General features: G+C 49.1%; 2 protein-coding genes across 8 annotated transcripts in view; both read right to left on the reverse strand.

The window, feature by feature from the left end:
* Window positions 1-681: 681 nt before the first annotated feature.
* Window positions 682-20,304, reverse strand: LOC122372258. 7 transcript variants are annotated; one of them, XM_043349219.1, is made up of 2 exons: window positions 13,400-14,024; window positions 682-3,605 (listed from the first exon to the last, which is right to left on the reverse strand). In XM_043349219.1, exon 2 carries the CDS (start codon window positions 3,536-3,538, stop codon window positions 1,145-1,147), a length of 2,394 nt encoding a protein of 797 aa, XP_043205154.1. In that variant the 5' UTR covers window positions 3,539-3,605; window positions 13,400-14,024; the 3' UTR covers window positions 682-1,144. The 7 variants fall into 7 exon arrangements, 6 of the variants coding, with proteins under 6 accessions (XP_043205154.1, XP_043205159.1, XP_043205155.1 ...); XM_043349224.1 differs by lacking the exon at window positions 13,400-14,024 and adding an exon at window positions 9,696-10,001; XM_043349220.1 differs by lacking the exon at window positions 13,400-14,024 and adding an exon at window positions 9,688-9,892.
* Window positions 13,257-24,981, reverse strand: part of LOC122372261 (tachykinin-like peptides receptor 99D) — a gene marked incomplete at its 5' end in the record, with an annotated part of 29,671 nt that continues 17,946 nt past the window's right edge. Inside the window, 3 exons of the mRNA XM_043349226.1 lie at window positions 13,257-14,351; window positions 20,478-23,120; window positions 24,631-24,788. Of these exons, the coding sequence (XP_043205161.1) occupies window positions 23,015-23,120; window positions 24,631-24,788 (264 nt within the window). The remainder of the gene's footprint in view (window positions 14,352-20,477; window positions 23,121-24,630; window positions 24,789-24,981) is intronic.

The raw sequence follows: 24,981 nt of genomic DNA on the forward strand, positions 1-24,981 counted from the left end.
CCATTGAACCACAGAGGACTGTGGTTGTTTACATGGGACCCTACGGCGAAATCATGTAGTTGGGTGGTTTCGTGCTCTATTTTGTGGTATTTAAGTGGTGCATGGACGTTCGAAAGTGAGTCTTTTGAGTTTTGGGTGAACATCACGATGCTGATGATTTAAACTGTGTGTCCCAGTCTTGTGAACAGGGACTGAATGGTATCATGTGATAACATATACAGTGATTGTGCAATGTGCACCTTCGTTTTATACGTTTTTTTTGTATAATAGGAGGATCCAGTCATCCAAAAAGGTAGGTTCATATCGATACGCACAACCATTTGAAGATCAGTTTGGTAGTATGTAGATTAGATTGCCCCGTAGCGATTGAATTCATTATATCATGTGCTCGTCTCGCGGCGCAGAATGCGGCTTCCAAGGTCTCTGTTGGTTATGTAAGAACTAAGAAATAACGATTCTAAGGCACCGCAGTCGTGGAATATAGTTTGTACATACATGTAGCTCGGTTCGTACAGCGGTTGAACTCCGGAAGGCGGAACCCTGTTTGGGCCACTCCGGCGCTCGATAAGTGAAACTCCTGACGGTTATCCTTTCAACAGTTATCCCATCAACACCTTGGTATTCTATACGCTCATTAAAGCGGCTACGTAGTCCGTCTAAGGCATTCATTTTCCCAGCGTAAACCGTTTTACATTTAACATTTATTTGCAAAAATGACACAAGAAACAGCTTTGGAAACAACAATAACAAACTCACGGCGTATAAGTTCTGACAACGTCATCTCAAATTACGACACTGCTCGTGGACTAGGCGAGAGCTGAAAGGCAGCGCACAGTGTTTCTCTCAGCAGGGCACCAATCACGTGAAATAAAACGGTCCCCCCAAAACTAGCTAAGTTTAGGGCTGGCCACACCACTTGGAGCGAACGAAGTGGTTCAGCATTGGAGATGAAACGCTGAGAAGGCTCTGTAAGCGTCGCAGACAAAACTAAATATCATCTGCTCTGCTGTCACTCTTAACGCTTTCTCCACTGCTGTGAATTCTCAACATTACAAAAGCATTATTAAAACATTCGCAAACATAATTAACTCATCATGCACTTACTCAAAGCGCGCTAACTCGCCAACCCCCGGGCACTCAGCATTCACACCTTCTGATAATTACTTCCTTCCACTTTACCGGCAGCCATCTTCAACCGGCGCAGGTTACGTTTGAAAAACACAGGCAGCGGCGCCGTCACCCTCCTCTCCAGTCCGGGCATCCAGAGGGCGCGCGCGTGCAGGTGCATCGGCAGATGGCGCGCTTCAGGCGCGCGCAAACCAAACGCCGACAGTGCCGCCGGCGGCAGACGCTGAGGTTTCACGGCCGTCTCCCAGCGGGAGTATTTGTGATCGCCCAGCACGGGACACCCCAAACCGAGACCGAGATGGACCCTCAGCTGGTGTCGTACTCCCGTAGCCGGTGTGAGCTCCAGAAGGGAGCAGCCGGAGCCTCGTGCCAGCACCCGGTACCTTGTCACAGCCTTCTGGGCGCCTGGAGGCGCGTTACCACCGCCGGCGGAAGGAAGGGTCATCCTCTCCTTTCCTGCGATGGTCGTCTTCATCACCGGTATGTCCAGCACTCCTCGCGGGAGATCTGGCTCGCCACGCACTATCGCCCAGTAGGTCTTGACGACGCGCCCTTCGCGGAGTAGCTGACTGATGCGGTGCGCTGCCTCCGGAGTCTTCGCCAACAGCAGAGCGCCACTAGTATCTCGGTCTAGGCGATGTACCGTCAGAAGCTGCTCGCAGTGAAGCTTCTTTGCCAAATCTGGCAGCACCGCGGTGAGGCAATGCGGATGTCGCTCCGATGCAGAATGGATCGACATCCCTGCGGGTTTGTACAGCACCACAAAGTCGTCGGCGTTGTGGAGCACCCCGCCTCGCAGAATGGACACCACGTCGCACGCTGGCAGCGCGGACAGATCGGTGACTTCGGCTTTCAGCTGTCGCCCACGATTGGTTGACTCTTTGCGAGCACACGCAGCCGAGGCGCGCATCTCCCGAACAACATCCAAAGCCGAGCGGCGGTCCGAGGGTTTCTCCGGTTTGGCGTCTGATGACTGCTTTGAACGAGTCGAAGTGGCTGGCTCAGACTTGGTGGATCGTGTAAAAGGCGGTGGCGATGGCGCTGGCGTTGGAGAAGATGCTGTTTTGGAAGTCGAAACGTCAGCAGCAGATGAAAACTCCTGTAGCCCTCTGGCACTCTTAGTTGTCACATTTCTATCACGTCCCATCTCACTCAGATTCGTTCGTTCAAGGTCTGGAGATATGCTTACATCACGCGCCCCCCTTGGATCGAGCACCAACGGATCCTCACTCGCGCGTGCGTACTTCGAAGTCAGCCCTGCTTTGTAACTCTCTACCTCTCTTCGCTCGTCAGTGTCCTCAAAGGCTGCCCAGAAGTACTGCTCCTCGAACACACCATCTGGTCGGCCGTCTAGTTTGTCCGTCACATTCTTATCAGTCGCACGGTCATGGAACTCCTCACCGATACTGCCACCGTCGGCCACGGTTTTCTCCAGCCCACGCAACGGCGAAGAGGATGGAAGCTTGGCCGTTGCCTCTGTCACGGCTTTCTCGGGCTCAAAGGCAGCTGCGAAGTACTGCTCATCGAACACATCCACAGGTTGAGAATCAATAGTGACAGGATTTACACGATCTGACGCACGGGAAGGGGCATCGTCACTTTCTCGCGTGGGCTCCAAGAATACAGGATCGGGGAAGTACTGGCTGTCGAAAAACCCGAGGGAATGATCGGCAGAAATTGGGGCTGAAGCAGCTGAGGTGTTCCTGCCGTCGCCAGAGCTCGTCGAGGACGATGATGAGGTAGAGCTGGCGACAGCCGAGGCAGTGGGAGAAGATGATGCAGATGCTCGAGGGGCATCATGGTGAGCACCGGTGAACTCTTGCTGCTCAGAACCTCGCTTCCCCGTCAGTGAAACGCCAAAGCGCCTCCTTTCACCAGCAGTGGTCTGCAAGCTGTGCTCACTGTAATCCATGCTGTATCTGCTTCGAGCGTCTCCACCACTCACATCAGATTCCATCTCCTCTCGGTAAACATCACGCTCTCTCCTCTCCCAAGGCTCTGTCTGCTCTCTGGCCGACACCCGTCCCTCTGCCATTGCCTCAGCGACAGTCGGATCTGCTACTGTTCCCTCTCCACCAAACAGCCCCGGCTCAAACTGACCATGAACCACCGGCTGATTGTCAGAGTCCAGTCGAATGACACCAAAGCTGGTCGCGATGACAGCCTCCTCGCCCGGCCTGCCGGGTCGCGAGCGCCGTAGTCGTGCTGCCAGTTCGTCCACGGAGGGAGAGGGGGAGCTGTCAGAGGAAGCGGGGGGTCGAGGAGGAGGGTCGGGCAGATGAAGAGCGAGGTAATCGTGGTCAGAGGGGATGGAGGACGAGGAGGAGGAGGGAGAGAGGACGGAGAGGCGGTGCCGACGGCGCAGCAGCGCGCCCGTCCGGCCTGCACTGAGCCGGCAGAACGTCAGCATGGTAGCTCTTCAGGACGAGGTAGTGACCCGAAGTAGATCACGCGGCGAATATCAGACCATCAGCAGCCTGCGGAAACACAGATACAAATACATTATGGCACGCTGGGCATAAAGGGTATAAATATGAAAATACATCACCATTGACCATTATATATTACTGACCGGGCCGACGAAATTATTTGGAAACGAGGTTTGCAAAATTGACGTAGGCCCGAGTGCGAAGCACGAGGGCCGGAGTCAAATTTTGCAAACCGAGTTTCCAAATAATTTCGTACGGCTGAGGTCAGTAAGATTTTTCCTACATGCCGCATACCTGCTAAGTAGTTTCGACAGGTTTTGGTGACACTTTTATGCAATTGTTTTGTCCATAATTTCCGAACAGTGATTGCGCTACTGCTGTGGATAAAGCTTTAATGGAAATTTATAGAAGAAAATGCATCAAAATACCTCACTTCGAAAGAATCGCGTCTGAAAATATCAACTCAGAATGGCACAACAATTGGATATCCAAGGAACATGAAACATCATACATGAATAATTTGCCACGACATAAGAACAAGAAGAAGGTAGAAGGTATAATATTCCTAGTGATTAAACGTGAATTTTCCAGTGCTCTTGCAAGAATCTTTTCTTTATTTATGTAATCGTACTTTGTTGATGACCTATGGCTAAACTTCCGCGAAATACATTATATTTTCCATATTTTACATGTTTGTTTCGAGGAAAGGACTACAACTGTCAATAATAACGCAATAACTTAGGCCCAAGGTATTAGTGGACATATCAAACGAAGAAAAGAAACAAGCGATAACGGATTTCGATTAATAGGAGCATATCTTGCCATAATTTCGGGCTTTGTAACCAATACGAACTACGAAGTATTTCAAAACCCTTGATAAGCACAGCAGATATTTTTTTTTACCAAAAAATGTTAGTTTTCTAATTTTACGCGACAAATATCATGCAATAATGATGTCAATTATACATTCCCTATCAATTATACCTCTGGGCTAATGCGATAAACTGTAGTTTAGAGGTCATTGCCCTGGGCAGTAAACTCGGGCAGTAAACTTTTGTTTACTGCCCGGCCTATCAAATAACATGGCATTTTGACACTGACAGTTTCTTGGTCATAGTTTTACTGCCCGGCTCGTGCTGTGCTTAAGACATACCCCGGCATGTAGGAAAAATTTAAACGGCATCTGATAGCTCCGGAAAAACTGTCGAGTGAAACCTAATTTCATTGACCTCGAGGTCACCGATGACGTCACAGGTCAGGTCAAAGTAAAAATTATCGATATTTGGCTTGTTCACTTTTTGGGCTCTGGCTGCCGTCCTACAAGTCAGATCAGGCTGATTTTTCGTTTACACACTCGTGAACAGATGCTTTAGATACCCTGAGGGTACCAAACTTGTACTTTGATTTTCAGGTCAGGGTCAGGTCATCATAGGTCACGGAAATCTTATGTCATAAGTCGGTAACGTGGCACATGTTTTATGGTCCATTTAGGCCATAGATTCCGAATTCGGTGTCACCTGTGTCATTTGAGGCCATTTTCATCTGAATATAGCTGAGGTCAGGTCACTTTCAGGTAAAAAAAGGTCAAATTTCAAAGTTGAAACTTTTCATCAAAAAACATGTCCATCGGATGCAGTTTGAGCTCAGGAACACGATGGTGCTATTTAGATTGGTGTACGATGTCAAAAACGTACTGAAAATTGATTTGAAAAATGTTATGATTGTAATTTTTTTTTGCAATAATGCGTATATGTTACAGGCAAAGTGAAAACTCGGGCATTTTGCAAAATGCCTAGGCAATTTGCAAAATGCCTGACCGGCTGGGCATTTTGCAAAATGCCCAGGCAATTTGCAAAATGCCTGACCGGCCAGGCATTTTGCAAAATGCCTAGGCAGTTTGCAAACTGCCTGGCCCACCAGGCATTTTGCAAACTGCCTGAAATTATTTTCTCAGGCAGTTTGCAAAATGCCCGACATCGAACTCACACCAGCGACGATGCGTAAGCATTATTGTAAGTGCCGCTTACAGGGGTTAATCACAAGCGATACGCACCAAGTGGGAGGACACACAGTGAGACATTCTCCGGGTAGCGCTGGCGAGTTCAGGGTCACTGAGCCCCAGGCAGCGGCCCGACCGCCGCGCCGGCTGCCGGGCGCCCGGCGCGGTTTTATCGGTAAACACGCGTTAAACATGGTAATGTTTCTAAGAGCCTTGATGACTCTGGAAATACTTTGGGTAGATCTGATCAGAAAAGAATGTTCTTTCGATGTATGGTAGTTTGATTGGCGGGCCACACGCCTACATTGTCAATGCATTGTGACTGTGTAAAGATGAACATGTCCGTTGAATGTAAAACTTGTTATTTCTAAGCGTCTTTTTATTATAAAGGTGTGCACGTGGGTCGTGGATGACCAAAAACTTGCTTTTCTGGAAAAGCCACATGTTCTTTTAGTCTATGGAATGTATCTCATCGCATTCCAATGCATTGTTTATAAATGCTGTTTTTCCTGAAATGTACCAAAAATGGCTGATTTCTCAAGATATAGACTATTTCTTTCCACGTGACACGTGATTAACAAAAATGCTTATTGGATACGATGTCTCTGTTCTATCGATCGAGCTGGCAACCCCGTGTCACTGCGGCCCTTTGTTGCCGTGATGTAAGTAAGCACGGGAAGCGAAAAATGTCGGGTCAATATTCGGCCGGTCGCCGCGTTTTTCCGCGCCCATGTTTTTTCTGTGCCCTGCTCCGCGCCCCATCACAGCATTCGTACACACGCACGGCTACAACTCCGTATACGAAAAGTATAGGGAGACGTTGGCTCAATCTACACAGTCCATTCAGTAGTGGCTCCATCTCGACGGAAGTGGCGGAAGACGTGGGTATATTCGTAAATATTGAATGTGCTTGGGGCTCAGGCACATGGGAACGACGTGGTCAACGCCTGTGGTAAACAAAAACGGTAAAATAAATCAATCACAACTCAGGCATTTTGCAAAATGCCTGACCCGCCAGGCATTTTGTAAACTGCCTAGGCAGTTTGCAAAATGCCTGGTGGGTCAGGCAGTTTGCAAATTGCCTAGGCATTTCGCAAAATGCCTGGCCGGTCAGGCATTTTGCAAATTGCCTGGGCATTTTGCAAAATGCCTAGCCGGTCAGGCATTTTGCAAATTGCCTAGGCATTTTGCAAAATGCCCGAGTTTTCACTTTGCCTGTAACATATATACCTAACTTGGCCATTTTTGAAGATATTTAGTTAAAACTTGCTAGAGTAAATCATAACCATGTATTCTATCACATATATTCCGTTTTTTTTCGAAAAGTTAAAAAAATATAAAAATATAAATTTTGAATTTTATTATATATAATTTTCAAAATTTTGAAAATCCGAGATAGCAGTTTGATAGCGCAGTCTATTCTCATCCAAAGAAATTGGTCTAGCTTAAAAACTGAGCTCTTGGGAGTGATTGCCGTGGTTCATTATTTTGCGTCGAAATCGGCCGAACATGACGTCACTCTGACGTCATTTACGGCCGACCTATGGTAGCTACGAAGTTCATATTTTGACACAAAGTGTCAAATTGATGCAGCCGAAGGTATTGAAAGTTCAGCGTTGATACGTCAGGCGGTTTGGAAGTTATCGGAGAAAAACGGGATGGGGGCTATGAATAGCCCCCCCCCCCCCCCAGTGGGGCGCGGGTTAACGAAACCTTCCAGCCAGGCGGATTGACAGAATGAGCGGTAGCTCCGACACTGTCGGAGTGCCGTCGGAACAGGGGGTTTGGGTCGATGTAGCTCTTTTCCGGTTAGCCAGTCTTTGCCGTAGCGCTCCTGAGTTGGTATGGTTTCGGACCGCTAAGTCCGGTTTTAGTCCGGCTCCCTGCCACGGCGTGCTACGGCCAGGTCCGGCTGCCTTGTAGTTGCTCTGACTTACTGTGGCTGAAGTGCGGTTGAGGTACGGCACGGCTGATACGGCCTAAGTCTAGCCGTGGTGCGAGCGAGCTCTGGGATCATGTGTCAGCTCCAGTAGAGCTCCAGACCTTGCCCGTGTTCCGGCCGGAGTAAGTGCCGGAGCTAACCAGAATAAAACCAAATACAGCCCGAACCGATTTTGCTGGCAAAGGAGATACTTCGGTAAACAAGACGGGTTAATTGTCTACCAAAAAAGTGCAAAATGACTGTTCCATGTTTGCCGAGATTTATTATATATGCCGCTAGGCACAAGGACTGTAAAATTAACAAAACGCCCCGGCACCTAGTTTCTAAAACGCCCATACCATTTTTCCATGTACACTACAAATGCCTTACCTTCCAGAAGTGGCTTATTGCGATACATTGTTGGTGATTTGGGTAAATAGGTGACAAACACATTGGAAACAGTGATGTTTTGCAATGGGTCAATTTATTGAGCTCGGCGACTTTGCAGGCAAATGCTGAAGCATCGTTTGTTTTCGGAACGGTACTCCATCTAACCCTATTCACCGAAGGCCATATTTCTGGCATTAATGAGTTTCTGCTTTCCTAAATAATAGAGAAGTACGTCTGAGAACGGAATATCAAATGCATATTTTATGCAAACAAACCTCATAAAAGTGGGGCATTTTACCGTGCCCATAAAGTACAACGCCTCGCTTGCAAAGGTCTTGCAAAACCTCATTCATGCCAGAATGCAATGTCCCAGTGCCTTACATATTATTTTGTTTAATAGTTGAAAGACAAGGCTTTAACAAAATACATTATGGTACATGGCAAAATAACTATTTCAGCAGTACCCTACCCCCCATTTTCCCTTAGGGGGAAAGGCGTCTTGGACATTTCTCCCCTATGCTACCTTCATCTGTAATTTGCACACACTGCTGTGAAAAGCTATAATCTAAATGCAGGTACAATATGCAGGTGGGGAAATATTTCAGCTTATTTTATGATCCTGAAAATTGGTCTAAAACTTTTCCCAAGCCATAAAGGTTGCATTGCTATTTCAAGGCAACCCTATTTATCATTGCTTCAGTTATGATTTGTGTTTAAAACCAGAAACTAATAGCAAATGGCACACAGAAATAAAACAAATTAATTTAAATGATCAATGGGCATGAATCCATGCCATCATAAGGCATGAGCAGCATGTTAGTGGATGAATCTATAATAAGCACACATCATTACCACCAGCATAAAGGTAACTGCGAGAGTTTAAACTTTAACAGGTGCGGAGCGCTCAGAGGGTCAATGAGAATTTTCAACTCACCTGTTCAACTCACCTGTTGGGCCTACTGCAATTCTGAAGACTACAAGAGGACATCAACCTACCTACCTGGAAGGTGGACCCTAGAGCCAAGCTGAAGCTGCTGCGCACCCCCTTACTTGAACTGTTCACGAATTCATGGTTGTAACATGATATATTTTGACCCCTTATAAACTACGTAACAATACGTAACACTTCAAATAACGCCCTGATGTTTGCCCGCTGATTTGAGTCGCTGAGCAACAAGCTTGCTTAGCTCGGCGGCTCTTTTCAGTGGGCATTTGACTCTGCCGAACCTAGACAAGATACTGCCCCCCGCAAAAATGTGTGAATGCGCTGCACGATTAACCTAACGAACCGATGAAATGACTGATCCTTTGGCTTATTCTTAAATGGGAAGGTGTAGTGGTCAGTCAAGCTACATTTAGCCTTGACTTCTTTGTTTTTCTTTTAAGCCATATACCATACTAACAAGGGCCTTACCGCGCTTATTCCAGCTTTGATTTTGTTCTCTTCATTCTCCTAGCTGGGAGTGTCGCGACTTGATGTATTATGTTTCGGGGTGGTGTTAACGTAAGGTTCTATGTGTCGCGCGGGTCAGTGGGTGGACACTCCTGGTTGTCTATTCATGGGCGGCGGCTTAGAAAAAAACTCATCTGTTGGGGTTCCCTACTTGCCGAACACAGCCAGTGAGCCATATCAATATGGGATGGTTCAGGATGGAATGAGGGAGGGAACCTGCAAAGAGAGGAACCTAGACTAATAGGATCAAATGAGCTTATATCTTATTTAGCGAGTAGACTAACGCATCAAAGAGATTGGCTTCTAACTGTACGAGGCTTGTGGAACCCCCTGAACTGGAACACAACTTCACTACATTGCTACAAACATACTTACTCATCACTTCTTAGGTGTTTTGCACCTCGCATAGGTGGGTAACTTGGTGGAAAACTAAAATTGAATTATTGAAAATTCAGTTTTTTTGGGCCTTGCTCTGCTTTTTTTGCGAAATCGAGATGTCACGTTGTATTCCCTCGCTATTCTATCTCGAGTCTAAACTGTTAGTAACTGCTAGCGGTGCTGGTGTGGTGGTTCACGATTCGTTAACATGGCGCAAACGGTGGCACACGGACAATAATTGAACATAATTGATTTGTCCTAAGTGCGCCATTGCTGCAACGAAACACGGCTCCCTAGCACTACGTAGTGAGAGAAGTCTGAACTATTGTATAGAGTTATAAGCTATAGAGGTCAGCACCATACAAGAACCAAACTCAGCACTGTATGGTAGCCGGACAAAAAATCGTAAAGCAGAAGATCGTATGGCAGAAAGAACACAGAAGATCGTAGGAAGTTGATCGTATGTAAAAGATCGTAATGGATAAAGATCGTACGACGTAATGCTCGTATGGACAAAAGATCGTATTCGCTAAAGATCGTCAAGAAAAATGATCGTATGCCAAAAGATCGTATGGGATAAAGATCGTACAGTATGATGTTCGTATGGACGAAAGATCGTATTCGCAATAGACCGTCGAGGTAAATGATCGTATGAGATAAAGATCGCACCCAGGGGTGTAATTTTATATCTCTTTGTGGGGGCAGATGGACCCATAATCTTGAATTATGCCCCCACAATGATGAAAATGCACCCACAAGTCTTTCACAAGCGTCCTTTCGAGAGCACGGCGCCCTTTGCATGCTCTAACGGCGTCCTCCTGACCGTCTCGCGTTCCTGGATAACCCGCGCCCTGCTGGGGGTCCTGGATTTCCACGCCCTGCTGGGGGGGGGGGGTGTTTGAACACCCCCCCCCCTTGTAACTCGGCTCCTGGGCCACGTAGCGATACGCGGAAGGCGGCGTTCGAAAGAGCGTAAAAAATAATGACGAAATCACTTCGGTCAATTTTTTGGTCAGGTCAAAGGTCAGGTCACCAGAGGTCATTGAAGGCAAAATTTCGCCGATTTCCAGGTCAAATGTCGAAAATTTCCAAGAAGCCAACGCATAACTCGGGAACCAATAGAGCTACAGCGCCGCGGAAAAGCGCATTCGATAGCCCTATTAGCGCCCTTTCTGAGTAATTCTCTCAGATTTGACCTAACGTCAACGGTTTTGCCTGCAGGGGGCAAAAACTGCAAAAATAGCCGATTTTTTCTAAAACAGTTTTTCTGCAATAACTTTTGACCCAAGCATTGTACGAGCTTACTTTTACCGGCATCGTGTTCCTCTCGTCAAGACGCATCGAATGAACTATAACTTGACCTTGAAAGGTCAACTTGAAAATTTGACCTCAGGTCAAGGTCATGACCTGACCGGAAAGGGTCATGTTGCATATCAGTCGATCCGTATCGTCGAGCTGAACACATCTAAGGCGTTTTCATCGCTCTAGCATGCCTCTATCAAAAGTTATTTGCGAAAAACTGTTAGATACCATTCGTGACCTAAGATGACCTCAGGGCATAAACAAGGGTCACGGACACCATTTTCAAGTTCAGTGTGTCTAAACCACTTGTAATTCGGTGTTTGGGAGTGTTTATAACGTCTTTCATCCAAAAGAGGCGCATTTCAATTTTCTCCCATTGACTTATAATGGGGAGGTCGCAAAATTGACCTGACCTTAGGTCATCGATATCAAAATTCTGAGATATACATTTTGTACATGCTATTGCTCTTAGCAATCGCTGAAAGTTTCAAAGCGATCGGTCACTCGGTATAGCTATGACAGACATTGAAAGTTTTTATGAGGTGAGGTCACTTCAAGTGACCTGGTGACCTGACCTTGAATGACCTTGGTCTGAAATTTTCACAACATGTGTAGAATTGATGTATGATAAGGTGTACCAAAAACGGCGGCGCTCCGCGCCGCCGTTTTTGAGATATTCGCGAAAAACCACAGGGGGGGTGTTCAAACACCCCCCCCAGCAGGGCGCGGGATAATATAGCGTTTTTAATCACTCGGCGTCCTTCTGGGAGAATGGCGCCCTTTTGACAGCACTGCGCCCTTCTTATGGTCTAACGGCGCCCTCCTAACCGTCTCGCGCCCTTTTAGGACTCTGTCCACCGTGCATCCCTCGACTGTTCGGCGCCCTTCTGGCCTCTCAGCGCCCCTGGACCACACAGCGTTTTCAATCACTTGGCGGCGCGCCCTTCTAGGAGAATGGCGCCCTTTTCATGGTCTCATGGCGCCCTCATAACCGTCTGGCGCCCCTACGTCCCCACCAATTTAGCGCTACTGACTGTTCTGCGCCCTTCTGGCCTCTTAGCGCCCCTGGACCTATAAACTTTTCAATCACTTGCGCCCTTTTAGGAGAATTGCGTCCTTTTCATGGTCTCACGGCGCCCTCGTAACCGTCTGGCGCCCCTATTTGGCGCCCCCCCCCCCCTACTGGATGACACCCCTCTACATTTTATTATGCCGTTTCGGTCATTTTACACTATGAACCGTGTACTTGCTTAGCCAGAGATGTCACTTGAAACGCCCTTTCGGCGCTAAACCAACAAAGAGCCGCCTCGGCGACACAGAGTCCAGCAACACTTTCAGCCGCGAGGAGCGTGACGCGTCACATCTGACGTCATTGACGGAATCCGTGACGTCACCGATCCAGGGCGCCTCGGGGCAAGAGCCCGACTCCAGTTATGGCAGCGACACACCGGTACAAGTATCAGTGACGACGGCGCGAACAGGGCCAACTGAAGCATTACGACAGTGGAAATGCTCCCCAACAGATTGCCTTTGGTGAGGCAACAGAGAGGCATTGACAGTGCGCCCTGGCAAAAACGGCTCCAGTGCCGTCCAAAGCAGAAATAGAACAGACTTAAACGGTACCTACTGACGGAGTGGCGTAGGATTATATGACACAACCTGAGACGCGCTGAATGTACACGAAGCAAAACAAACATTATCGCAAACTCAGTGTTTGATTTTTTGTTGAGATTAATCGACAATTATTAGCGAATAGTGATGCCTACTTTGCGGTGGTATTTTGATTACGAGATTAGTTTCTAGCTCCGAATCTGTGGATCCCGTGCCCGACGATACATGGCAAAGCAATGACTCAAATGTCAGAAGAACAGAACACAAATAACACAGTCACAACAACACTCGACACCACAAAACCGTCCGCCGCGCGTTATGCCAACATCAGACGTCACTGACCACATCAGTGATGGAAGTCTCCATATCAGCCAAGCAGAAAATTTCACTTACATAGAATGTAATTTGCACGTAATTTGGAACACATGTATTTGAATGGCATACATACCTATTGCCACTTGCCAGAACGTAAACGATTGCGGATCTACGAAGTACGAGAGAACAACTTTTAGTATTTAAATTCAGAATAACTTTTGTACTAAAAAGACAGGGTGAGAAAGTTGTCTGTTTTTTCCTGATTTGAGGAAAGTCCTGATTTGAGCTAGCTTATTTCAAAGTCAGTGTTACAGCCATCTAATAATGCGATTCAGTGACATAGCTGTATTATGCCGTAAATTCTGAAACGAACAGAAAATCGTATGAAACAGTCGTTAAATCGTTTAGAATGAAGTCAGCCATTAACTCATTGCACAGTACATAGCAAAAATTAATCATTTCAACCAACTTACATCGTTTGCGCCTTTCTGCCTTTCAATTCATCCAAACAATGCGGAACGTTCGTGACGCCGCCACGCGGCCGAACTCTTTGCCTCCACCGCGCCGCTAATGCCTTTCGCCGACGGAGGACGAGGCACCCAAAATATACGGCCCGCGACACTCGCGGTTACATGGCTCCTCTAAATTTGGTAAACAAAATTTACTTCTCTAGCATCTCCCACACACTTATCGCCACGCATATGACTGCGCATGACTCATGACTTCTCATAACGCTTAGGTGAGCACTTCTCACGGCACGTGTGACTCCCCATGACGCTCAAAATGCACCTTTCACAACACGAGTGGCTCCTCGTAACACTTAGGAATGCGTTCTCACAGCGCGTGGCTCCTCATAACACCACAGTCCGCACGTCAGAGTGCGTGTCTCGGCTGACACAACTCCCTGCCGGTGAATAGGTACACACACTGGCTCCGATCAGTCAGATGTCGGATAGCGACGGCCACCCGCAGATGGAGACACCACCCTGGATCGCCATCGCACGGCCACATCCGCCGCTCGAGTCCTCCATTCACTGAGTCTGTATCACATCTCACCCCGCTCGGCGCCCGGGCTGAGAGTCGCCACGGTCAGGTCCCGGTCTCTGCCGCGCCGGCCATGCCGCTCAGCGGCCACGCCGCTCAGCGCGTCAGGCTGACGATGCCGTGCACAGGCCGCTCCAGGTCCCGGCCTCCGGAGCGAACCTTCACCTTCCTCACCAGGCCGTCACGGCCGGGCACGGCCTCGACGATCCGGCCCAGAGGCCAGCTGCCTCTCGGAGATTCCTCCATCAGGAGCACGACGTCGCCCGGTTGAACGTTGGGCCTCGCCGACGTCCATCGTCGGCGCTCTTGGAGTGAAGACAAGAGCTCCGTCCTCCATCTTGACCAGAAGCGGTCTGCTACTAGCTGGACTCTACGCCAGCGCTGGCGAGAGTAAGCATCTGCTGACTGGAATCTACCAGGGAGGGGCAGTACTCGTCTAGTCTTTTGAGTTAGTATTTGGTTAGGTGTTAGCGGTTCTACTAGGTCAGTTTGGGTCATGTCGGGAGAGGATATGGGACGGCTGTTCATGATTGCTTCGGCCTCCACCATCACTGTTCTCAGCGTCTCGTCGTCGAGCTGACCGGCGTGGCTGATCAGTACAGCGCTGAGTGCAGCTCTTGCGGAGCGAATCATCCGCTCCCACGTGCCGCCCATGTGGCTGGCGCACGGCACATTCATCTTCATCTCGACGAGATCACAGTTCTCTTTCAGGAGCTCCCTTTGAACTTTGTCGTGGTCCATTTCTTTCAAAGCTTCTTCCATCGCGTTCTTCCCGCCGACGAAATTTGTGCCCCTGTCGCAGCGTAGCGTTCTCACTGGGCCGCGTCTACCGACAAACCTCCTGAAAGCATTCAAGAAGGAGTCTGTCGTGAGGGAATTGGCCGTCTCAATATGCACAGCCCTTGATGCCATGCAAGTGAACAGAACTCCCCATCGTTTGAGCTCGCTCCGCCGTTCCTTGATGTAAAACGGGCCGAACAGGTCCACTGCACTGTGCGTGAACGGCTCGGCAGGGCTCAGGCGGTCTTCCGGCAGGTCAGCCATCTTCTGCTCCACTGGAGATCCACGGATCTTCTTGCAGGTCACACAGGCCAGGATGTGGCGCGAGACTACACCTCTGGCTCCAACTACCCAGAACCCTGCAGAGCGGATCTCCGCTAGGGTCATCCCGCGGCCAGCGTGGCGGGTTCTCTGGTGGCAGTGGCCGACAAGTAAGCGTGTGACGTGACTTGCTCGCGGGAGGATGACTGGGTGCAGCTCAGTCACTGGTAGTTCTGCCCTCCGGATCCTGCCGCCTACATGAATCAATCCATCGGCTCCAAGGAAAGGATCCAACCTCACGAGCCTGCTGGTCTTCTTGACACTCATCTTCACTTCATCAGTCTTCATCTTCTTCAACACTTTCAGCTCTTCTGGGAACGCTTCAGCTTGCGTAGCCCTTATCATCGCTGTCTCTGCTCTTTGCAGGTCTTCAACCGTCAGTGGTTGTCCAACTGAGTGGCGCCGTCCCTGCAGCGCGTCCATGTACCTCAGACACAGCGCAACAACTCTTTTGGCCCGGTGCCAGGTCGAGAATCGCTGAAGTCTCTCGGTCACAGATGCAAGGGGACGTGTCGCTGATGCTGCAGTCTGAAGCGTAACGACTGGCCGAATGGCGTGCTTCACCTCAGGGTCACTCTGGTCCACAGTTGGGCTCACGTTCTGATCCGGGAGTGGGTCCGCACTGTTCAGGAATGCTGGTCCGAACCACCACAGGGTGCTGTCTCTGAGCTCGGCGGCGCTCGTGCCTCTTGAGGCGAGGTCAGCTGGATTCGTCTTGGACTCGACGTACCGCCATTGACGGGGCTCGGTACGATCCCTAATCTGTTGGACTCGGTTTCCCACAAACACGTGGAAGCGTCTGGCCTCGTTGGAGATGTAGCCGATGGCCACCTTGCTGTCGGTCCAGAAGAATTCGGCGACACTGCCGAGGTCAAGTTCTTTCTGAAGGAAGCTGCTCACTTGAACAGAAATCAGTGCTGCGGTGAGCTCGAGGCGAGGGACTGTAACGGGTTTGGAAGGAGTCACCCTGGCCTTACTCATCACAAGTCTACAGCTGACTCTGTTCTGGTCGTCTATGAGGCGGAGGTAACTGCACTGACCGTATCCGTGCGTGCTGGCATCGGAGAAGTGGTGCAGTTCCACTTGTTGCAAGGCTCCGAAGTCCATCGGTGTGTAACATCTTCGAATTTTCAGGGTTGACAGGGTCTCCAGCTCTGACATCCATTCATTCCAGCGCATCAGCAGAGTCTCTGGGACTGGGTCGTCCCAGCCGAGACCATCACGGCACAACTCCTTTAGAATCTGCTTGCCTCTCAGAATAAATGGAGAGATGAAGCCGAGGGGGTCAAATATGGAGCTAACCACAGACAGCATCCCCCTTCTAGTTGGTGGTTTATCGTTGGGCTTCACACTGAACTGAAGTACGTCGTTTTCTGTGTCCCACTCTATGCCAAGAGCACGCTGGATGGGCAGCCTGCCCGCTCCGGCTTCCAGACTCTGCGTAGTAGAGCAGCGGCTCTCTGGCGGCACAGATTTCAGGACTTCAACGCTGTTAGACGACAGCTTGTGTAGTTCAAATCCACCCTGCTTACACAACTGGCGAGTCGCGTCGATGAGGCGCACAGCTGTGTCTTCGTCATCTACGGACGTGAGACCGTCGTCGATGTAAAAGTTTCTTCTTACGAAGTCGGCAGCTTCTTTTCCACTTTCATCTGCGTAGCTGTCGGCTGCTGTTCTGAGGGCGAACATAGCACATGCTGGTGAAGATCTTGCGCCGAACAAATGTGTCGTCATTCGGTACTCCTCGGGCTCCTGATACACGTCACCGTTTTCCCACCAGAGGAACCTCAGGAAGTTACGATCGGTTCTGTTGACCCCCACCTGATTGAACATGCCTCTGATATCACATGTAAGAGCGATCGGTCTCATCCGAAAACGACAGAGGATTCCGGCGAGGCTGTTCGTCATGTCGGGTCCTTGCAATAGATGACTGTTCAGCACCTCTCCACCAAATTCGGTGCTACAGTCAAAAACGACACGGATTTTGTCCGGCTTCTTCGGGTGGTATATGCCGTGGTGGGGCAAATACCATACCCTGCCATCGCTGAGCTGCTGTTCATCTGTTGGGACCTTCTCAGCGTGACCATTGGCGATCGTGGCTTCCATGAACGTTGTGTAGTCACGCCGGAATGCATCATTTCGTACTAGCTTCGAGCGGAGTCCTTTGAGGCGCTGCACTGCTGCAGCTCTGTTGTTCGGCAGTCTGACGTCTCCCTTCAGCGGAAGCGGCATCTCGTAGTGCCCGTCTTCTTTCTGATGGATCTCTTCGGACATCATCTTCAGGAACATCCTGTCTTCAACTGACTGTGGTTTCTCCTCTCTTGTCTCCACAAAGTCCTGGTCAAACATCTCGTGAAGCTGCTGAGGAGTCATCTCATGAGCTGTAGTCCTGAATGCGAAGTGACACAGCCTGCGGGTTCCTTTTCCTGCGTCGATGTACTGGCATCCAGAATTGATGTTCTCGCTGTCACAGACAGGGCCTACGATGCCCCATCCCAGTACGGTCCTTACAGCCCACGGGTCGTTGTCGTCACCTGTGATGACGTCTCTGGGCTTCACGGCTTTTGGGCAGTTCATCCCGACGAGAAGGCCGATTCCAGCTGCAGGGTAGTACAGCGGTATCTCATCTGCGATCGGTGCCAGGTGAGACCACTTCCTGGCAGACTCTCTTCTGGGGATGCACGAACGCTCTGCTGGAATCACCTCACGCGAATAGCACTGAGGAAGGACGATGCTGTCACCTCCCTGCACAGGCTCAATCACCAGGTCGTCAACGACTGAGCTGGACACAACTGACTGGCCCGTGACTGTCTTCAGCTCCAGGGAGACTGGCTGACCCTGGATCTGGAGAGCCTCGCAAGTGCCGCCTGTCACAAAGCACGCGTCAGACTGTGGGTCAAGGACAGCATAGGTTAGAACCTTGACATCAGGGTGCTCCCTGTGACGAACGAACACAGGCAGGATCATTGAGTGGACGCAGCCTGGTCTCTTATCTCCAACTCCGGACATCACACGCAGGGATGTAGCTTGGAGCTGGTCCGTTGCTCCTTCAGGCCGACTGCTCCTCCTCTGAGTCTCAGCATCTCCGCGCTGAATGAGGTCCCTCCGAGTTTCGCTGATTGCCCTGCTCTGTGCTGCAACAGGAAACTTGTCATCATGAAGGGCAGTGGGGTGACCTTTTCCACAGGTTTCACACTTCATCTTCCTTTGGCAGGACCGCCAGACATGTCCACGCCTCAAGCATCCTCTGCAGAGTCCATACTTCATCACTGCAGCCTGCTTCTCTTCAAGGGCCATCTTGGTAAACTGTTCACACTCTGCCACTGGGTGAGCGGCAGCAACTGAAACACCTGAGCGGTCAGAGCACACCACACACCCTGGTCTGACAACACTGTGGCTGTCCCTCTTTGAGGCTGGTGCAGCAGTCGTCTGGAGCGCTCTTACAACTCTCCTGTCTCTGCGCACATCCTTCTCTTCTTTGTTGGCAGAGTCTTCGACGGGACCACAGGCCACTCTCGCCTCCTTCGCCAGGAACTTCACGAATTCCTTGAATAAAGGATATTCCGCTGGCTCACCATCTTGTGGCTCATACAGTCGCTGATCCACATATCTTCTCCAACGATCAACCACATGTTTGGGCAGCTTCTTCAACATGTAGCTGTTTTCATGCTGGTCGTCCAACACCTTCAAGTGCCCAGACGTCCTTGACAAGGCATCACACTGCTGAAGAAAGTCTGCGAACTCTCTCAGAGCCTTGCCATCTCCACTCTTGATATTTGGCCAGTTTCGGATCCGTCGTTTGTATGCGGCTGCTCGTACAAACTCGTTTCCGTATCTGTCATTGAGTCTGTTCTTTGCCTCTTGATAAGCATCTTCTGTCCGCAGCTGGATGAATCCAAGAATTGCCGCCTTCGCTTCACCTTCAGTGTATTTACCCAGGTAATGCAGTCTTTCGATTGGAGAGCTGGTCTTGGCTTCTATGTATGTTTCAAATGACTTGAGCCACAACTCAAACTTTGCCACATCACCATAGAACACGTCCGGTTCCAGAGCAGGAAGGTGGCTCTGCTTTACTTCACGCTGCAACAGATTTACGAGGCCCTGGATAACATCCATGCTCTGCTCCTGTTCACTTGTCTGTGGAGCATGGACATTTGACGCTGGCCTTTGCTGCTGACTTGTCTGTGGGACTCGGGTTCTTGGGGCAGCATCTTGGGGTGGCAGGTCCAGCATCAACTGGGACATGCGTCTTGCTGTCGTTGCTTGGAATGCATCTTGGTTTCTGGTGGTGTCATTCATATCTCTTTCAAAATCATCAATGGCTCTTTCCCTTGCTTGGCTGACAGCAAACTCTGTCATCAACTTCATGTCTTCCTCCTCACACTGCAGTTCCAGTTTCCTCTTGTTCATTTCTTGGCTTTTCTTGATAACAGCTGCTCTTGCTGCCAGTTCTGCTTGCTTTTGTCTCTCCTTCAGCTTGGCGGAGCTCAACGTCGAGCTTCCCCCATCTGAATGTTGACTGACTCTAGACAGAGCAGTTCTTGACGTCACAAAGAGGTTTGAGGCACTATCTTGAGGCTCAACACCATCAGCAGGCATTTCTTCGGGCTTGATGTCCGCAAGATACTTCAACACCTTTGCCTTCATGGCATCATTGTCATCAAGCTGACTCAAATGCCTACTCACATGGTAATCGATCTCATCATCTGGAAGCAGGGACCTTAACTCGTGATCAGATGACGTCAGCTCCTGACACAGCTTCAGCCAGTTCTCGAGCTCAGCTTTGACACATCCTATGCCTTCGTTTGCAGACATAACTTCAATCAGCCTCTGACCACTGGACCTTACTGCACTCAATGCTCTCTTGTACACCTTTTGTTTTACACCGAGTCGATACTGAGCTCCCTTCTCTGTTGTCTTACGACTTCTCACGCCATCTGTCACATCATCTGCATTTTGATGCTCAGCCATCATGGAGTGAGAGGATGACCAGGGAATTCAGGTAATGAAATTCAGCCACAGGAAAAGAATCAATGTCTACACAAGGTGACAGAGGAGACGATATCATACATCTACAACTACAGGTGACAATTCGGAGTTGCGTAGAATTGGTCAGGTAAAATCAGTTCATGTAGGTTGTGTTAGTACAGGTCAAGTCCGCAATGCAGGAGGTCATAGTAACCCGATCAATACAGATCATATGAAATTTGCTATTCGTGGCTAGACTACGATAATTTACTGTTACAGCCATCTAATAATGCGATTCAGTGACATAGCTGTATTATGCCGTAAATTCTGAAACGAACAGAAAATCGTATGAAACAGTCGTTAAATCGTTTAGAATGAAGTCAGCCATTAACTCATTGCACAGTACATAACAAAAATTAATCATTTCAACCAACTTACATCGTTTGCGCCTTTCTGCCTTTCAATTCATCCAAACAATGCGGAACGTTCGTGACGCCGCCACGCGGCCGAACTCTTTGCCTCCACCGCGCCGCTAATGCCTTTCGCCGACGGAGGACGAGGCACCCAAAATATACGGCCCGCGACACTCGCGGTTACAGTCAGAAATGATGGAGTTTTCCCTTGAACATGAAATGGTAGACCAGCCTTCCGATATCGTCACAATTAACCACATTGACGCCACATCAACTGCGTCACATCAGACGTCATCACTGATGTCGCTTACGTCATCACTGATGTCGCTTACGTCATCACTGGTGTCGCTAAACCATGACGTTCTCGCGCGCAGTCGCATTGCCGTAAAAGTCTTGCGGTGCCCACAACTAAAGAACAAAACACACAGCACCTTTCCTGAATAGCTTGACTCGTCCTGGCAACCACATAACACGGCGGAGTCACTCACCAATAAATCTATTTTAACACGTGACATACCCACCCTGCCCCGCCTTCGACTCTTCGTAAATACACCGAAGAAGTATTTACATGGATTTACATGTACATTTGCGTTCGGTTTCAACAGCGAAGGATCTGCGTCGCTAACACAGTATCCCTGCCATCGACACGCATTGAAGATTATGAGACCCTAGCAGGCAAGATGACGACCCCCCAAAGTATATCACATAAGAGAAAAATGTCAAACCAATAACCCGTAACTAGACATTAAAATAAATTATTAAGCGGGTTCCTGTAAGTTAATCTGCCCCAGGTGGTGGCTGCTACTTCGAACTCTGCTGCAAGAAGCACTTGCTTTCAATGTGTTTTTAAACGGAATTACTAAGGCGATTGCACATGCCAGAGATTTGAAAACTATTTACAAAAGCATCGTCAGACGTCACATTTACACACTTCCCCTACAACAGTAGAATTAGTATCCTGACGCTATATTACAGTTCATAGTACATCAACTGTGACTGACGTAGATGATACACCAGCATTGTTCTGTACATTGTCCGTGGTAACCCATACATATCAGCGTATTTTTCCCAACGTAGCTTATAGGTACAGCCTTTTCACTCGGCGTGGTAGGTATCATTTCGACAAAACCGAGAATAGTCGAAAGGCTCATATGGCAGCAGTCACTTGAATGCCACACACAAAGGTCCGCAACGCTCCATTCAAGCTCGTCTTGAGATGACTCTCCCCTCCCATGTTCTCAATAGCTTTGAAGTAGGTGTGTTAATTTACGAGTAACTGATCACAAAGTCTTGGGTCTATTCTCGGTTTTGCTGGCACGATACTATCACACAGTGAGAAAAGCTGTACCCATTTCCTTTACGCATCACGGGATGAAAAAGCAATGCAACATAGAAATTACAATGCACAACACAAACAGGCAACAACAAGAATATTAGCTGTAGCACAAGACATATCACCTTTTGAAAGTGCGCCTTTGTGAAAATCCACGCCCCCAATCGATTTGTACAGGGTTTATTTACATGTTCGGTCCAGTGGCATGGGTTTTTAAGCATGCAATATTCATCGAAGGTGGGTTGCTAGGCGTTTGACGTTCATAGAAGGTTTTGAATTACATCCATAAATCGCTATGCTATGCTATGCGATAAGTTTGGTGATTGCTTTCTACCAAGACAGTCAAGTTTGTTTATTTTATTTTGCAGGGCTAGGCTCTTTCGGTCGAATGAGACCTTTGCAGAGCCGGAAAGATGATAGGAATGAAGGAATCAATGGTAGACATTGGTTTGGATGGCCACCCTGGTTCACCACGGGGGCTCAGAGCCCGTCACTGTGGACAGGCCACCCGGCCCCGCTAACGGTCACGTCATCGCACGATGGGCCTGCTCCTGAAGAGCTACCTAGGTACGTGGGATAACGGCAGATGTGACCGTCCGGCCCGGATCAGGGGACAAGAGGCGTGGAGGAGAAGGATCTGGATCAGGGGACAAGAGGCGTGGATGAGAAGGTTTTGATCCCTATGGGGGTTGAAAATGAAGGAAGGTGTGCCCAATGCCCATGATTGTCAGGCGCTTACTTCTATGCGTTTAGGACCGAATCTTTAACCATGCCTGGACCCGAAATTCACATTACGTATAGGTACCGGCGCACATTGATCACTGTCCATTGTCGCCACGAATAACCTCAAGTTTCTTTATGCACACCACAGTCCCACAACTATTTACAACTCAGCATCACAGATAACACAACATCGCCATAGAACAAAAATCTCACGGCAGGCGAACCCCCGACATTGATTCTCCCAGCCTCGGGACACGCTTTGCCTCTTAGCACCACCTCGCGGTAGTTTCCACAAGCGGCAGTTCCGTTTTCTACCGTCAGATGGCAGTGCTGCGGCCGGCCGGTGTTGACACAGTGAGGACGTTGCCTGCTCGCGGCTGGTTTTCTCCGTTCGGTGCATGACCGGCCGTCCACTGGACTGATTCCACTGCTCCGGTATGACCCCAGGTCACGGTGACAGCCGGGCGGGGGCGGGGGCGGGGGCGGCCATCCGCCGCCGCCTGGCATCAATCGGGTCCCGTGAGGTTGATTGGCGGCCCGCCGCCAGCCAGTGGCTCCAGCTCCTTGCCCGGTACAGAGGCAGCGCGGTCCAGCGTGGTCTTGGTGGAGGCGCTGAGGGAGCGGCACCAGTCAGCAATGACACTAAAACAGACAAGCAGGTGTGCGTTCGTTACAGGTTACGACGAAACACGCAGGGTCGTAAACTCGTAAGTTTGTCACTGCTGGGTGTGATTCATCACGCATTTCGCAAGCTCGTCGCTGGTTAAAACTTGGCAAATGGCACGCAGGATCGCTAAAGGAAACATTTTCTTTGGAGACCGGAGTGTAAAAAGGCCAGTTAATAAATCGGTTGAAGTGAGCACGAAGCTTTGTCGGGTAAGGTCATATATAATGACTCCTATAAGTATAGCACACCATTCAGAAGGTTTTCTGAGTAAAACCCATAGACCTTGCGTAGCACTATAGTAATCAAGAAACTTAACGACCAAAGTTTGCACTTTGAAAGTTTACGAGTTCGAATATTTGGAGAAGTTGGGGGCTATAGCCAGCACGTCGCACTATTAATCGTGGTCTGACCCATTATGGTCAGACAGGCAGAATTCCGAAACCCGGTGAGTTAGGTCCAGAGGTAACTTCAGCCTCACAATGCCTGATTTGTTTCCTCAAACGTTTCATCAGTAGCTGCCCTAAAGCCGATCGGTCAATGAATGGATATAGCATCTCGCCGACCTATTGAGCCAGTGACTATCGTCTTTCGGAGACAAGCAGCGGCGCCTCACACCAAAATAACGTCGCATGTAGCGCATCCCAATACATTTCACAGCCCGTAATAAATGCATCACTCGAGCTTTCTGGGTCACAATACAAGCTAAGGAATAGACCTATCGTGGATCCCTAAGCAGTAAGCAACTTACCTATATAATAGCTTAGAATTTCCCATGAAAAAAGAAAACCGTGCTTCCACACTCGCGCTAAATTTATTTCTGAGTTCCAGTTTATTATACTGGATGTCGAGAAGAGAAAAGACCCGTGATGCATCAAGTCAGAGGCTGCCAATGTTGAGAAAGAATAGGCAATATCCCGGCAGGAACGGTGCTGACGGTAGCATCGCTCAAATCTTGTGGATAATGAGCTTCTCTGACGAATGAGCGAGCCAGGCATTTTGTCTAGCACATGAAGGACTGCCACCTGCGTCGAGAGTAATTCTTATGTAACGCTCACGGTGAAAATGAGGGTTTATGATTTAATTCGCCGATATGATGTGGCGGAGTTTTAATTTTAAGTTTCTGAGGCATGAATTTCGAAATGCCCCACTGTGTTTCAATGAAAACATTGGCGCTAACTCTAGTAAATAATCAGCAAGCGAAAAGCACCCGTAATGTGGAAAAGGAATGGAAGTGGGTAAAAAATGCCGAGATATCGTTAAAAAAAAATTTATACGAAACTGTACCTTTTACAATTTGAGTTCAAGCATATAAGTTCCCCCGGGTTTGCAAATGCCGAAATATGTAGAATGTAGATTGTAGGTATATAAGTATGCATTGTATTGGCAAGGCTGGGCAAGGCTTATTGGTTTATTTGCATTTCGCAAGCACAGGCCATGACACAATATGCTGCTCACCCGAGGAATTTGTTCCTGAGGGACCTCTGGAGGGAGAAGCGCGACCGCAGCTCCTCGGAGCCGTTCTCCATATCGGACGACTGCGGCTCCATCGAGTAGCGACCCTCGTGACAGATGCTCTTCTGGAACTTGTTCTTGAACTCGCGCTTAAACTTCTCCTGTCAGGGGATCGGCAAAGATGTCAGTCACACGCGAATTACGTCAGGGTAGTTGGCAAAGTTAGGGATGCGACCAGGGCCCGATTTCACCAAGTGAATATATTCCATTACGGCGGCGTACATATTCACTTTTGGCATATTATGACATATTCAGTTTCACCAAACTCCGTACAGGGATACTTATTCAAGACAA

This window comes from Amphibalanus amphitrite, unplaced genomic scaffold, assembly GCF_019059575.1.
Source record: "Amphibalanus amphitrite isolate SeventyFive unplaced genomic scaffold, NRLGWU_Aamphi_draft 001337F_arrow, whole genome shotgun sequence".
Taxonomy (NCBI): Eukaryota; Metazoa; Arthropoda; class Thecostraca; order Balanomorpha; family Balanidae; genus Amphibalanus; species Amphibalanus amphitrite.